The following is a 17,694-nucleotide window of genomic DNA, read 5'->3' as shown; positions in this document are numbered from 1 at the left end:
CTCCCCTCTTCTTCTTCCAGCCCAAACCTGAATCGAGCTTATTACTCAGACTGGCTGGTGAATACCCCCTCTACCTTTGGTAATCCTGACCCAGTAAATGTCAACACAAGAAATTCTGCAGATGCTGTAAATTCAGAGTAACACTTATCCTGGTGGAACTCAGCAGTCAGGTAGCATCTATGGAAAGGAATAAACAGTTGACTTTTCAGACCGAGACACCTCATATAGGACCATGAAAGAACATGGGGTGAGTCCTGGTCTAGGCCTGAAACAGCAACTACTTATTCCTTTCCATTGTTGCTGCCTGACCTGCTGAGTTCATTCAGCACTGTATGTCTTACCCCAATAAATGATAAAACCTTCATGTCTTCTCTATTTCCATCTTTTTAACTGTTAAATAATTGTTAATTACTCTGGTTGATACTGACTATTCCAAAGCAAAGTAAGTCTGAAATAAAACAGAAAACTCCGACAATAATCAATACGTCAAGCAGCATCTATGGAGCGAGAAACAGTGATTGCTTCAGATCAAGTCTTGAAAGAGTGAGTGGCATGTTTATCACTATGAACTACTAATGGTATGAAGATATTTAAACTATAAAATTGATCTTCTATCTGCCTTTTCTCTTTCTCAGTCCAAACATTCTTTCCCACCATTTTCCCTTTATCCACGGTTTGAGATTGAATCGACGCAGTCTATACTTCCTTCAGAGTCTCTATTCTGTAGAAGTCATTCTTGCTGCAAACATTTATTTACTTGCCACACTCACTCAAACGTCTCATGTGCTCTTTGCTCTACTGCAGAGGATAATTTGAAGATTGTTTCACAAAGAAATCTAAACACATAAATTGTGGATAAGATAAATGGTCCTGAAAAAGGGTCTTGGCCCGAAACGTCGACTGTTTACTTTTTTTCCAACGATGCTGCCTGACCTGCTGAGTTCCTCCAGCAGTTTTAGTGTGTTGCTTGGATTACCAGCATCTGCAGATTTTCACTTGTTTGTAAACGTAGTTAAGAGTTGATGCCAGTATGTTTCTGTGCAATGCAGTCCAATAAAATCACGCCCATGTCTAAAGGACATAACACAGTAAATATTATGAACCTCACAAATGAACTAAACACTAAAACACTTAGAGCTCAAGTCAATAGAGAAAAGTATTAAATTTAACTGAAAAAAAATCTATTAATCTTATAAAATTAAGACTATAAAATTGCATTGAATAACTAGTACCCAAATACAGTGTTTCCATTAACAACCCAAGCATGTCAGAATCAGTATCAGGTTTAATATCACTGGCATATGTCGAGAAATTTGTTAACAGCAGCAGTACAATAAATTATCTTTTTCTATATTTATCATGTATTACAATTACAGTAAGGATATACATGTATATTAGTTAAATTAAAAATACTGCAAAAGCAGAAATAATTTAAAAAAAAGTAGAGGTAGCGTTCAAGGGTTCAATGTTCATTCAAAATCTGATGGCGGAGGGGAAGAAGTTGCTCCTGAATCACTGAATATGTTCCTTCAGGCTCCTGTATCTCCTTCCTGATGGTAACAATGAGAAGAGGGTATGTCCGAGATGATGGGGGTCCTCAATAATGGATGTCGCCTTTCTGAGCAGCCGTTCCTTGAAGATGTCTTGGATACTATGGACACTAGTACCCATGATGGAGCTCACTACTTTTACAACTTTCTATAGCTTCTTTCAATCCTGTGCAGTTGCTGCCCACCACACCACACCGCACAAACCAGACAGTGATACAGCCTGTCAGAATGCTCTGCATGGTACATCTGTAGAAATTTAAGAGTTTTTTAGGTGACAAACCAAATCTCCTCCAACTCCTGATGAAATATAGCCACCGTCTTGCCTTCTTAGTAGCTGCATCAATATGTTGGGACTAGGTTAGTTCCACTGACATAATGACACCCAGGAACTTGAAATTACTCACTCTCTCCACTTCTGATCCTTCTATGAGGATTGGTTCGTGTTCCCTTGCCCTACTTTTTCTGAAGTCCACAAACAGCTCTTTGGTCTTACTGCTGTTGAGTGCAAGGTTGTTGCTGCTACACCGCTCAACTAGCTGGTATATCTTGCTCCTGTCTGCCCTCTTGACTCCGTCTGAAATTCCACCAACAATGGTTGTATCATCAGCAAATTTATAGATGGCATTTGAGCTATGCCTAACCGCACAGTCCTGGTTATAGACAGAGTCAGGCAGCGAGCTAAGCACACATTGCTGAGGTCCGCAGTGTTGATCATCAGCGAGGAGGAAATGTTATTATCAGTGTGCACAGATTGTAGTCTTCCAGTTAGGAAGTCGAGGATACAATTGCAGAGGGAGGTACAGAGGCCCATAGCCTATGATGTGGCAATATTGTATAAATCTATCTCATGATTTTCAAACCTGCAGTCATTTAAAATCCTAGCAACCACAGCTTTACTTGAAAGTTCACAGTTCTACAGCAATTACTCATTTCAGACCGTGCTTTCGGATCATTTCAAATTTAGAAACCTCATGTGCAAGTTTCTTCTGCAAAGGAAGTTTTACAGTAACCTAATCACTGAACAAAGGAGGCATATAATACTGAACCACATCCCCCAAGGTCCAGATAAAAAACGCAGCTAATGAAGAAGCATTGATTAGACAGTCAAGGTAGATTTGAAAATATTTACCAACAGCCATCTCTCCAGAGGACAAGAACACTCCCTGCAGTTATTTTCTTTTAATTTAGAAATTGCAAAGAACATTATATACCACTCTGTAACATTGGAGAATTATTTTGCAATAATCTATTACCTAAATTCTTTCCTGTAGTTAGAGATTTTAGAATTGAATACATCTAGAAATTCAATATAGAGTTTTGCTTGCACAGTTAATAACTTTATTAGCCTGTATTATTACAGTTGTTTGTGGTTCTCCGCCCTCCTTGTGTTTCTATCCTTTTACACTTTTTAGAAAATGGAAGGCCTCCATTTCCTTCCAAAATGCAAAATTTACCCCATATTCGTATTACTTATTCACTCAACCTGAAATTTTCAAAATGTCTTTCTTTGTTTTGGTGTTATACTGTCAGAATTATATCAAATGGGGGTCATGGTTATTAGTATTAAATTTTATTTTGACATCGTAATACCAGTTACCATGCAACAACTCCGTTCTCAGCACTGTTTCCCACAATGCACCATTGCGCATCCTCCCCCTGCGTAAGCACTCTCCACTGTTCAATCTTTCTAGGCTTCCACATATTCATACAGTCTGACCTTAATCATGAGTCAACTAGACAGAATCTCTACAGCTTGCCCTTATCCAACAATACAACTTCAACTAATGCAAAGTTTTCAAGCAACATCCTAGTTTCTGGATGATTTTCACTGACTTAAGATATTATGCTTCTAGGAACCAGCCTCAGTCCAACTGGTCTTCAGCTCCTAGGATTTCAACAGGTATAACTGACGCGTTCAAGCACAAATAGAGCAAGTTGATCTTTGGAGTATTGAGTGCTCTTCCAGACTGAGGTACATACAGAGCTTTGGGTGAGTTCCAACACTGGTGACCATTTATAAAAGGGTGTTATCAAATCCCATCTCCCCTTAAAAGAAAGAACAAAAACAGAACAGGCACATCAACCCCCAAATCCCTCCTCCCACACAAAAAAAAACAGATCAGGCACATTGACCTCCAAATCCCCTTCCCCACACAAAAAAAAAACGAGAAGATCAGGCGAAAAAAAAAACACAGAATATAAAGACTATAGGATGAAAAAAAGATCTTATAGTCCAAATTCACATCCAAAAGGCAGAAAATAATCTAGGCAATACTTTCCGCAGCGGCAGACTCTCCCCTCTCTGGTATCATAGCAGAGCAATCAAAAGACAGGCAGCCGGTGCTCACTCTCCACATTCGCTCCGATGTTTCAATCACCAACGGTGCTTAGTCAGCAAACAATGGAAGCCTTAATCAACAAAACGGAGCCAAACATCAGTTTACGCCGCGTCCTGCAGCCTACCCACCAAGAATGCTGCCGCTGTCTCTGTCTCTTGGAATCCTGTCAGAGACTGCAGAGCACTAGAATGCCCAAACGATATCCAAACTTGCACACTCGCCTCAATGTTGCAATGGCTCTCGTCGCTTTAAATCGGCGAACAATGGAAGCTATAACAGCGAAACGGGGTCAAACATCAGCTTGCACACTATCCTGTACACTTCTCACCATGAGGTTCACTCACACTGCCTCTGCCTCCCGGAATCTCAGAGGCAGCAGAGCGCTGAAGTGCCCAAGTGATCGCCAAACAGCGAGACGGTCTCCAACAGTTCCAGAATCACATTCAAGATGAGAAACAAATGTAAAAGACATAAAAGAAGTGAAAAAGATGGTTCTATGACCTATCCAGGAGATGTCGACCAAAGGAGCTTTGTATACAGGCACCATCATGAATGGAACTTGAATGTTTACACCATTTGAAAATATATTTATTATGATTTCGTCTAATTATTTTAGAACTTTAAAAAGGGTGCAACCCCTTAATATACAGAATAAGAATGAAATCCAAATTCAAACATGAAGTAGGATAAATATGTATCATACATGGGGAACAAATTGAGAACAAACTAATGCCAAGAAAGCCAAATGAATTGAAGAGCATTATACATCTCCAAAAGCCTCCTGGATAAATTTTTGATTGAGCTTTGAAGGAAACATGGGGAAATATTACATAGGTTTTGTCAATTGAGTAGTCTGTGAAACAAATGTACCATTTCTAGTCTTGCATCTCCAAAGACAGTAGTATTTTGGTTGATATGATAACACCATCTGTATAAAAACACTGGTGATTATGCACTTGACATTAGTTTTGATGGCAACTAGAGCACTGGAAGAATTATTCCTCTCACCTTTTAATATAATTTAAGCTAATACAGTACTTAAGAGGTGGGTCATCCTATTTGGAAAAAATAACAGCAAGATTACTTGTTATCAAACTATGCCTTGTGTCTAACCCAAACTTAACAGTATTTTCAGAAACTCATCAAAACTAGATTATTTAACATTGCAAATGAGTAAATGCGTATGTTGCTCTTTGTAGCAAAATCTGATTTCTATATCATGGATATAGAAGCATCGCTTAATTAGAGCTTTCATTCGAGTTTGCATGGTTCAGTACTAACCATGGCAAATCTCTTAGAAGTTAATACTTCCAACTAATCAAAACAATAGCTATTATGATGTATTATTATACGTTTGTATTAATGACCTAAAAACCTGTGAAGATCTGCTTGTATTTAATATTTGCAGTTTGAGAGATCTTCACACTAAATTTAGTTTTGTGAATCTGTAGTGTTGCAGTGCACTGCAGTGTGGAGTGTGTGAAATTTGTGTATCATTAAATTTTCTGCAATACATTTGTTTCCATGGTACAATGCATGACGACTTCTAAACTGATTTTTCCCATCGTGTAGTGGAACTAAACCTTCAAAAACTGTTAGATAAAAATGTAAACAACTAAGTCAGCACCATGTGACACCTCCCATCATCATATAGTTACTTTTCCCCACCAGAATGGCTCAGGGGATTTTATTGCTGCAATGATTTTGAAAAATGCAATCCGTACTATTACAATATCATATTAAGACCTATTGGACTACATAGAACAGTTGCCAAAGGATATGGTGAAGTATCATATGATTAGACAAATATATGCTATATTTCTCTGTGGTAAAAGAATTCATTTTTGTTTATTTTACAAGCATTATCACATCTGTATGATTCATACAATGTTGCATACTACTGAAATGCTTGTATGTTTTTCCTAATTTATTATCCACATTAAACCAACTCTGGAAAAGAATGATTTATGTCTTTCAACTATGAAATAGGTAATGTTTCATCAGTGACAATGAGATACCTGGACACTTTCCCTTCTGTTACAGGCACATAATATGCAGAGACTACAAACACAGAAGACTTCAAACAAATCATTGAAATGATTGTGTAAGGGTGTTTTGGGAGTTAGCACATATAGCAAATAACTTCAGCAACTAACTTCAGCCACCATTCTTCTGATCTGAATATCTCCTCCGTGGATTGTCACCTTGTCGTGGTGGAGAAGATTGTGTGGTCCTGTGATCCCGAGAGCAATGCCGTCTGGAGCTATGCTCCTCGTAGGGTCACCCATGGCAGTAAAGTCGAGGGTGAGGTCCCTGACAAAGAACACTCCAACCAAGATCTCAACTGTGGAACAGGCGAAGTTACTTTGAACTCAACGACTGTGAAGGCAGATGAAGGCTGCAACAAATCCATCAGCTCCAATCGTCATGGTTTCCATGCCGAATCAGTTGGTTGATTTGTGAAGTCTCGTGTTCTTCTTGAAATGCAACATCAAGTACACGTTAAACAGATACACGCACAGGCGTCTTCACTCTGTGGGCCATTTCTTCATAACGAAGACCATCATCCTCGACCTTGAGGGATAGCCACGACGATGATGATGATCTGAATATGGACAGTAGATTAAGTTTTAAATGTAGCTCTGAACAATGGGCTCCTAAGAGCTATGGACCATAGTTAATTGGAAAACCAGACAATGCTGATTAAAATTCACTTGGGTGTCTGTGGTGTGGATGCAAAGCAGGAGGTGTGAAGGTTGTGTTGGTAGTTCAAAGGAAGCATTGTGGATGCATTGTAAGCACGGAATTGCCTTTTGATCTTTAGCACATAAAATGCCGTGTAGTGTTGGGTCAAGCAGGCCTCTCCTTCCAAAAGGGGTCTCAAGATGATGCCTGCTGTGTCTCATTTTGTTCAATAAAGAGACTACTTCATATCTATCAGTACTTCTCTCTGGTGACAGCATTGAAAGGATATCTGGAGCATCATCACATCGGCTTATTCATTTGATGGGAATAGCAGCTTTTGAAATGAGCTATCAAATTATAAAAAGCATTGCATATGACCCTAGAAATCATTTTTGCTTAAATTAGCACTGAACACAGATTTCTGTCACACTTGGCTTCAAGTTAAAACTGTGATTAAAATAGCTGGATGATAGTTTATTAATTTTTAGGTCTCATATAGAAAAGCCCTTTATGCACCATCATGTCAAAAAGTCAACATTGGGGATAGTACATTTTTCAAGATTAAAATACTTGAGTATTTCAAAGACATCAATTGAACTAACAGCGGTAAATCAGATGCATTCCAATTCAACGGATGAGCAGAAATAATCCAGAATTAAATGAATTAATGATGATTCAGATACAGTAGAATTGAATGTAACGGCTTTCCATGTATACTTCAGTAATCAACTCAACAATCACAAAGGAGAATAAAGTTCTGTGGCCCATTGGTGCACACTTCACATTTGCTCATCCCCAGAAATACACAAACCTGGATTCTCAGTCTCCTTGGGCAACTTCCAGTGATCCCTTTGGAAACATTGGTTGGGCTTCTTTCTGTCCAATATAAGTAAATGAACTTCGTGCAGCTCCAAGCATTTGCAAATAAAAATGCATCGTGGCATTCTATATTAGACATTGAAGGTTGACCTAAATATTTAATAGACTCACTTCTCAATTTCAAGGATGCCTCTAAAGTGTAACAAGCTTGAAGACAACAGTTAGTCTGATGTATTGATTCCAATTTACTCCTCACTGCAATATTTTTGGCAGGAGCGAAAAACTGAAAACCTTCAATGGTACATTCTACTTAGAAGTGCAATTAAATCAAGTATTTATGCTTTACATTCAAATTATCTGTTGAAAATATGGAAAGATACACATTATAGTTATTAGACAACAATGAAAACACATGAGGCAAGGCCATTGCACAAATAAGATGGTCATTGTGCAATTTAAGAGCTGTTACTTACAGCCTTGGCGATATAGCGTAGTGATATGCTGCTTGTGGTGTGTATCTCACCTTAGTAGATTGAAACTAAGATCCAAACGCTTTGTGAAAAGTCCATAGTTCTTGCCAAGTAGTTCAGGAATACTTTCACAGTCTTGACCAATGTAAGAAACCTGCACAACATACATATTTTAAAATGTAAAATAATTTTGAAATAAACAAGTATCAACAGTTTTATAGAAATATATAAATAAAAGTATTTACTGCATAGTTAGAAAAATGTTACGTGCAAAATCAGACACATTTCTTTTCTTTAACAGAATAGAAACCAGATTGCAAAGTCCTTTACTATGAACAGTAGATTCTATGCAAATGTTATTCATAAATGTGTTTTCTCCTCACAGGTGCTGCCTAATTTGAGAATTTAGATGTATGATTTATCAGATTTAATATCACCGGCATATGTCATGAAATTTGTTAACTTTAGGGCAATAGTACAATGAAATATATGATGAATAAATATATAGAAAAACTGAGTTACATTAAATAATTACGTTAAAATAAGTAGTGCAAAAATAACAGAAATAGAAAAGTAGTGAAGCAGCATTCATGGGTTCAATGTCCATTTAGAAATCAGATGGCAGAGGGGAAGTGATTCATGAATTCATGAATCACTGAGTGTGTGTCTTCAGACTTCTGCACCTCCTTCCCAATGGTAACAGTGTGAAGAGGGCATGTCCTGGGTGATAAGATCCTTAATGATGGATGCCACCTTTCTAAGGCATCGCTCCTTGAAGCAGTCTTGGGTACTACCGAGGTCGGTACCCATAATAGAGCTGAACAATTTTACAAGTTTCTGCAACTTATTCCGATCTTGCTTGACCTTGTCCTGTAGTCACCACTGCCACCCCCCACCAATATACCAGACTGTGATGCAGCCAGTCAGAATGTTCGTCGTGGTACATTTGTGAAAGTTGTCAAGAGTTTTAGTTGGCAAACCAAATCTCCTCACGCCTTATGAAATATCGCCACTGCCTTGCCTTCTTAATAGCTTCAGCAATATGTCGCATTCAGGTTAGGTCCTCTGAGGTATTGACAGCCAGGAACTTGAAATTGCTAACTCCCCCACTTCTGATCCCTCTATGAGGATTGGTTTGTGTTTCCGCATCTTACCCTTCCTGAAGTCCATAATCAGTTCTTTGGTCTTGCAGACATTGAGTGCTCGGTTGTTGCTGCGACACCACTCAACTAACTGGTATATCTTGCTCCTGTTTACAAATTTCCAACATCTATTTTCTGTTTTTATTACTCCAATTTAATGGCTCCTTCTAGCTGCCGTAGCTTTCAAAGACTTTTATCTATAAGACCTGGGCCATCCATGACATAAACCGGTTTCAGAGAAACCAGAGTCATCCAGATGACAGCAAGAAACTGCAAGAGTCAAACTGGATTTTCGATTGAATTAGTGATTCACTTAAAGCTGGAAAATGTAATTTTAGGGTCCTGGGTGGCTCAGATTTCATATTCTCCTACTAAATCCCTCTATTTCTCCTTGATCCTTAATCTTGAGTTCACCTCAACAACCCTCATACCAACCATCAGCAAACTCACTATGCTTCTGCCTTTAGCCCTCAATACATTTTTCCTTTCTTAACTTAACAGTGGTGGTCATCTTTTCAGTTTCCAAGGCCCTGCCTGCATTACCATCCCTAAGCTCCCATAATCATCTGTTTCCTCAAAAAGCCCTCCTATTTTCTTGGTTCATTGTTATCTTAAAGCTCTACAATGCAGCTTGGAATGTTTACATTTTCATTAATGCACTAAGTAAACATTCCTGTTTCCTGAAACAATATCAAAGGCAAATAAAAATGACTAAATTGCTAAGAAATTGTTTTCCCTTTTGTTTGACTGCTACAAAGCCAGTTTGATCTCACCAGATCTACATTAGGAATCCAATAAAGCAGCAGAAAGTCATTGCTTTGCTTGCTGCTTCCCAATATAACGACTCCTTTGAATCTTTCAAAACAAAGGTTTACTTAAATTATTGGAAAAAATTATTTAAAAATCAATAAAGTGGGTTTTTACAAGTGTGATGTAGATTGGTTCTGCTTTTCAGAGGAAATAAATGTTATTTTGCCAAGCACATGTGTTCTGTTTGCAATGGTCAGAGTTGTCAGCTACTTTAGTTCTCCTCACCACCCCACACTGACAATGCCTATCCTCGGCTTTCTCCACTGCCATGATCAGGCTAAACATACACTGAAGGAACATTACCTCATTACGCCTGAATTGTCTACAATCTGATGGCTTGAACATCTGAATTCTCCAATTTCAGGTAAACTGCTCCCCCTCTGATCCTTTTCTCTCTCCCAATCTACCTAATTTGTCATTCATTCATCCCGCCCCCTATTGTCATGTTTTTCCCCTCCTCTACCCACTCTATCTTCCCATTACGTGATCCATTGGGTCCCCTCCCCACCTCTCATACTATTTTCTATGCTCTGCCTTTGTTTCCAATCAGAATACATCACCTGTATCTCTCAACTCAAAGCCTCTTTTGCTACTTCCACACGTCACTCATCCATATGCCTCTCATTCTCCTCACCTGGATGCACCAATCACTTACAGCTCTTGATCCACCCCCTTTCCTTCACCTTTCCTATACTGGTTACATCTGCTCTCATCTCTCCAGCTAGACGAAGGCTCGCAACACAACATGCCGAACGTCCATTTCCGTCCACAGATTCTGCCTAACTTGCTGAATTCCTCCCTTATCTTGTTACTTCAATGTTGCACTTTGCAATTCAAGCTGTTTTGAAATGGGAGAGGCCATTTGTTTTGCAAGAAGCCAGCAAAGGCTAAATGGACCGAACAGCCTCCCGCACCATATTCATTTTATGAATCCTAACTACACAAAGGCAGCTCTGGCTGAAAACTTAACCCTACGGAACTGAGACAATCTATGACTCTCTGGTGTTCCAAGCTGGATCAATCATAACACAGCCTGGAGGCTGAACCATAGAACTTGTTTGTTTCTTTGGCTTGGTTATTCACTCTAATTGTCAGAAACATCAAGAACTTGGTGGAGACTCAAACTGAAGTGGAAGATTTAAGACTAACAACCAAAGGAATGTGAAAATAAAAGCACCACAGATGTTGGAAATCTAAATTAAAAACAGAAAATGGCAGAAATATTCAGTGGATCAGGCAGCATCTTCAGGAAGAGAAATAGTTAATATTTTGGATCAAGGTCCTCAAATGAAAGCATTAACTCTTCCTTTCCCAACCAAAGGAAATGAATGATTACTAAACAATTTACATCAAGTATCTACGAGAGTGAGATCTGATTGGATAGCTTCAAGTTGTCTCAACTTCTACTGAACATTGGTAGTCATTGTCATCTTTCTCTACGTTACTATGTTTTGATTTATATATCTTTCATTATCCAGTATTTTTTAATGCCTCTAAGTCTTATGTTGTGTCAGAATGTTTTGTATGGCGTAAGATACATAGGAGCAGGATGAGGCCATTCAGCCCATCAAGTCTGCTCTGCCATACAATCATGGCTGATTTTTCTTTTCAACCCCCATTCTTCTGCCTTCACCTGGTAACTTTTAGTCCCTTTAAACAATCAAAAATGTATCACTCTCGGCCTTAAATATGCCCAATGGTATGGACTCCACATGTTGCAGCAGAGGGTGGTGCTGCTGCTTTTTACCAGCTCCAGTGACCCAGATTCGATCCTGACCCATTGGCGCCAAATGTGTGGAGTTCGCACGTTTTCCCTGTGATGGTGTGGATTTCCTTCTGGTGCTCTGTATCCCTTCCTCCATCCCAGAAATGCACTGGATGGTAGATTAAGCGGCCACTGCGTGTGTGCATGCATTGAAACCTGGAGGGGTTTGATAGCCACGTGAGACAGAATAGGTTACAGGGAGTTTGTTGGGAGAACAGGATGAATGGTGCAAGGCATCGGACTGCAAGGCTCTACGGATGATATTAAAAAACAATCAAGAGGATCACCAGTGTCTCCCTCCCCCGTTTGTGACATTTACTGGGAGCGATGTATATGAAGTATCGTTGAGGATCCCTACCACCCGTTCCACAATCTCTTAGACTCACTACTGTCAGGAAGGAGATACAGAAGCATCAGGACTAGGACTGCCAGATTGGGTAACAGCTTCTTCCCTCAAGGTGTGAGACTAATAAATACACTGCCACTACCAATGTCTCATGACCAGGACAGCGAGCTGTTTACAGTACCATTTACCTATGCTGTGCAGTACATGCGCTTTGCATTATATTTTATTAACTTATTAGTGGTTATATTTTACGTGTTCTGTGTGATATATATTTGTGGGTGTACCATGGTCCAAAGGAACATTGTTTCGTTTGGTTGTATATATGTACAGTCAGATGAAAGTAAAATTAAACACGAGGACTGATTGAATCTCTCTGAGAACTGGTATAGAATCCATGGGCCAACTGGTTTTAGAGCTGTAATGCAAAATCAGAAATATAAGAATGGGAAACTTTCGAATATATTTGTGAATAGAAACTCCTACTAAACTAACTGAAAATTTTTTAATGATGTTAAACTTAAGCCATGCTCTGAAACAGTTCACACTGACTGCACTCAAAGAATAGGCTGTTTCCATCAGCTGATCCATGCTCTACATGAGCTGAAGTCCACAGTCTTTTGTGTCGTGGAGGTAGAAAGATGTGTTGAAGAAATAATAGTGACACTGTTACCTCCGGATTTTGCCTCAGAAATTACAAGTCTTATCAAAAGGATTCCTGACCCAGTATGTGAACAGGCTGACTAGAGAAGAGGCTGTACTGGATCTAGTATTGTGCACTGAACCTGGTCAGGTAACAGTTCTCTAAGTGGGTGAGCATTGTGGAGACAATGACCACAAATCCCTGACCTCCAGCGTTGCCTTGGACAGGGATAGGAGCAATCAGTATCGGAAAGTTTTTAATTAGGGGCGGGCAAGTTATGATGCTATTAGGCAAGAACTTGGAAGCATAAATTGGGAACACATACTCAGGGAAGCTTACAAAGATAAAACAGAGACGAGGTACAGTCAACGTTTTGGGCCGAGACGTCGACTGTACCTCTTCCAAGAGATGCTGCCTGGCCTGCTGCGTTCACCAGCAACTTTTGTGTGTGTTGCTTGAAATTCCAGCATCTGCAGATTTCCTCGTGTTTGCAAAGATAAAACAGAGTTTGCTTAGGGACCACTTGCATGGGGCTCTCAATGGGTTTGTCCCATTGAGGCAAAGAAAGGATGGTAGAATGAAGGAATTATTGTTAACAAGAGAAGTGGAACATCTAGTCAAGAGGAAGAAGAAAACCTATTTTACAAGGATCAGTCCACTTTTGCATTATTTATTTTTGTAACTTATAGTAACCTTAATGTCTTGCACAGTACTGCTGTCACAAAACACCAAATTTTATCATATATTTTTTGTTACTGGTTGTGTTCCGTGTTCTGCCAAGCAGTATGAGCATGTTTTGTCAGCGTCAGAATGTGTGGTGATACTTACTCCTCGGATATGTTGAATGTCAACTCAAATGACACATTGCACTGTATGTTGCAATGTACACATGATGAAGACATTTGATTCTTGCTCTGTAGCTTGGTATCTTGGCCTGATTCTGAGTGGTAGTGCAGGCTCGAGAGGCCAGATGGCCTTCTCCTGCTCTGAGATCTGAGTAAAAGTGTAATGGCAGCAGTGGAAATGCCACCTGTTCCCATCAAACCTTCTCTTGAAGCAAATCAATCTCATCAAACTCTGTGCAACTGCAGACCGTTGTCGACAAGACACTGCAACTGGCTGTTGCCGCGAGCCTAGTAACAGCAGTGTTGCTGCTTGGCCTTCACATGACTGATGGCCACTGCCTCACAGCTCAAGAAGGCCGGGTTCAATTCTGACCCCCAGCAACCTCGATGTGGGGTTTGCACCTTCTCCTGCGAACGCGTGGATTTCCCTCGGGGGCTCCAGTTTCCTCTCACAACCTGAAGGTGAGTGGGTTTGTCGATTAATTGATGCTGCAAATTGCCCCTGGTGTGCAGGCGAGTGATAGAATCTGGGGGAAGTTGTTGAGATAGATTCTGTCACTCACCCACAGACCAGGATGGGAGGGAAAACCTGAAGATGCAACATGCAAACTCCACACAGAGAGCACCCATGAGCAGGACTGAACCCAGGTCTTGGCACCATAAGGCAGTGGCTCTACTGTGCCACACGATTAAAAATCTTGAGGAATTCCATGGCAATCCTCTCTGGAAGTACTGGTGACCCCCATGGCACTAGGTTTGCCTGCACTCCAAAAAGAGGAGGGAATAACACACTTCACCCAAGAGCTAGCTCTCGGTCAGGTGGGTTGTCCCAAAATACAATGCTGCTTACACTGCCATTGGATAGGAGAGTCACTGGAGTTTCATGGAAACATCGCAGAACCACAAAACGCTCACCAGTGCCCTTACTTCCTCAGGAGACTAAAGATATTTGGTATGCACCCATTAACTTCTACCAATTTTTATCAATGCATTATAGAAAGCATCCTAGCAACACACATCAAAGTTGCTGGTGAACGCAGCAGGCCAGGTGGCATCTCTAGGAAGAGGTACGGTCGACGTTTCAGGCCGAGACCCTTCGTCAGGACTAACTTCTTCCTTCAGTTAGTCCTGACGAAGGGTCTCGGCCTGAAACGTCGACCGTACCTCTTCCTAGAGATGCCGCCTGGCCTGCTGCGTTCACCAGCAACTTTGATGTGTGTTGCTTGAATTTCCAGCATCTGCAGAATTTATAGCTTGGTAAGACAATTGCTCTGCAAACGACCAGAAGAAACTGCAGATGGTGCGGACACCTCAACACATTGCAGAACCCAACCTCCGCTTCATAGGCTCTGTCTGTACTTCAGTAAAATAACAAGCATAATCAAAGACCCCACATACCCCAAGCATTCTCTCTTCTCCCCTCTTCCAAAAAGCAGAAGACACAAAAGCCTGAAAAGACATACCATCAGGCTCAAGGGCAGCTTCTGATCTTCTGTTATAAGACTATTAACTAGTTCCCCAGTAGGATAAACTGGACTTTTGACCTCAATCTATCTCATTATGATCTTGCACCTTATCGGTATATTGCACTTTCTCTGTAGCTGTTACACTTTATTCTGTATTGTATTGTTTTCACTTCATTCAACTCAATGCACTGTGTAAATGATCTGATCTGTATGAACAGTATGCAAGATAAGTTTTTTGCTGTATCTCGGTACATGTGACAATCATAAAACATTCTAATTCCCAGTGATTGCCCTTGCACTTCATGCCAGAAGCTCTGTCTCACACAAGACTCACAGAATGCCAAGAAATCTCAGCAGTTTGCAGTGCCTGCAGTTGTTACCAATCTCTGTGCTCTCAAGGAAAAACATGAAGTCCTCTCTCCTTGATTGGAGGTATCAGTGGCTTATTTATGAGTCCTGGTAGAAAGATAATTATTAGAGAAGTAAAGACATAAAAGACTGCAGATAATGGAATTTGGAGTTAAAAACCAAACTGTTGGAAGAACTCAGTGGGTCAGGCAGTATCCGTGGAGGGAGATGGACAGTTGCGCTTTACAGGCCACGACCAGTTATTCTCACTGGGTTCCTCCAGCAGTTTGCTTCTCTCTGTAAATTAGAGAAGTGAGTTCCTCATTGACCAAGGATCAATTCGCAAAAATCAGCCACCTCGTATGATCCACAGAAGCATTCCAAAGTCAGCTGCAATTGGCTCTCCAAAGGTAAAGATAGGTACCCGTTATAAATAGCGCAGAAGCAGTAGTGAAATATTGTTTCTTGTGGGTGTCTCATGATGTTTCTTAATTAGATCAACAAGATACAGATGCAGTGGGCAGCTTCAAGATCAGCTCTGCTTAAAGTGAGATATTATCTATCCTTGCCCTGTCATGTTTTGCACTGTGTGGTTAGTATTGACTGCTAAGCAATGCATGCAGTTCAGGCACTTGTGAAAACAGAATTTCAGTTGCTTGACACACAATAACACGGAGCTGTGTGATAGAAGATCTTGGCCATCACATCGCAACTGTCAATTTCAATGAAAGATCACTCACTTTCACAGTTTCCGCCTGTCCGGTTAACTCACTCATTTTCTGTTTCAGATTTGCAGCATCTGCTGCATTTTGCTTTTCTCTCAATTGGGCAGAAGATATAAAAGCCTGAAAGCACGTAGCACCAAACTCGAGGACAGCTTCTATCCCACTGTTATTAGACTCATGAATAGCACAATTGTTTACCTGAAGTGCACTCTTCCAGTAGCCTTTGCACTTCATTCATCTATATTGCATTTTTTGTAGATATATGGTAACAGGCCCTTCCAGCCCCATTACATCAATTTGACCAATTACCCTACTATCGCGTACGCCTTTGGAATGTGTAAGGAAACCCACACGGTCACAGGGAGAATGTACAAAGTCCTTACAGACAGGGGCAGGAGTTGAACCCTGGTCACTGATTCTCTAACAGCAATACTGTAATTGCCAAGCTACTGTACCACCCTATAATCTGCATTGTTATTGTGTAACCTTGGCATAGCTCAATGCACTGTGTAAAAATTCACCTGCACAAATAGTACGCAAGACAAGCTTTTCACTATTTATGCATTTATTGAGATACAGCACGGAATTGGCCCTTCCGGCCCTTCGAGCCACACCAGACAGCAATCCCCCCATTTAACCAATTAACCTAGCAACCGAAATGCCTTTGCACTGTAGGAGGAAGTCAGAGCACCTAGAGGAAACCCACGCGGTCACGGGAATGACATACAAGCTGCTTACAGGCAGAGGCAGGAAATGAACCCGGGTCGCTGCTACTGTAAAACATTGCACTAACCACTGCGCTAATGCGCCACCCATCCTGGCGCATGTGACAATAATAAACCAATAAAAATACGAACATTATCGCAAGGAACAACTGGACCAAAAATTTGTGGGAAAGTAAATCAGCCTGCATTTAAAGCGTACATCTCACAACCTTCATGGTATGAAGGAAAATTGTTATAAAGTGTAGTAAATACAGAAGTTAACTTTGTATATTAATAATAAGGTAATGTTTAGAGATGGTTTAAGCACAATTATTGTTTTGGAGATTAAGATGTTTTTACATTCCCCAAAATAGTGCCGTGATCTTCATTTTTCCTTCACTCACTGATGTGCACACAAGCCTCCTAATGAGCCAGCTATTCGATGGCACAGCCAATGACACAGCACACCCTCAGTACTTCTTTAAAAATTGGCCTAGATTTTTGTCATAGGTTGAATCCATAACCTTCAGATTCAGAAGGCAAGTGTGCTACTATGGAGCCATTGTTAGTCACCATCTGTCACTCCAGCGCTTCAAATGTTTAGCTAGAAAGCCCAAAGCTCAAAGTTAAATAAAAACTTGTGAATTGGAAATCTTGAACGTTGGAGGCACCAAAGGATTTAATTTCTTCCTCTCAGTAGATTTCACATTGTAGGGCATGCTGGCTTCCAACACCTTTCTCTCATCACTTACTACTGTTGGGATTTCACTGACTTGCTTTCACTCCTAATTATACGATCTTGCTCACAGACCAGCAACTGCATCTCCGAATGTTACAATTTTGTTTCCCTCTTCTCATTTTTATGTTGCCAAGGAAACATTATCGACAGAAAGGCCTCCCTACCATTTGGCCTCCTGTGACTCCAAGTTTGTTGGCCATCCTTCTCGTATGACAGACATCTAGTTTTGGATTAACTACAATTTTCTTCAGTCAGTAATGAGAAGACTAGAGCATCTTCCTGAACAAAAACATCCATCCTT

General features: G+C 40.4%; 1 protein-coding gene across 1 annotated transcript in view; it reads right to left on the bottom strand.

Annotated features, from left to right (window-relative positions):
* Positions 1–17,694, bottom strand: part of lrmda (leucine rich melanocyte differentiation associated) — a 1,122,127-nt gene that overhangs the window by 1,080,271 nt on the left and 24,162 nt on the right. The window contains exon 2 of the mRNA XM_072282716.1: positions 7,917–8,017. Coding sequence (XP_072138817.1) covers positions 7,917–8,017 — 101 coding nt within the window. The remainder of the gene's footprint in view (positions 1–7,916; positions 8,018–17,694) is intronic.

Source organism: Mobula birostris, chromosome 18 (assembly GCF_030028105.1).
Source record: "Mobula birostris isolate sMobBir1 chromosome 18, sMobBir1.hap1, whole genome shotgun sequence".
Taxonomy (NCBI): domain Eukaryota; kingdom Metazoa; phylum Chordata; class Chondrichthyes; order Myliobatiformes; family Myliobatidae; genus Mobula; species Mobula birostris.
This window is presented reverse-complemented; position numbering and strand designations above follow the sequence as displayed.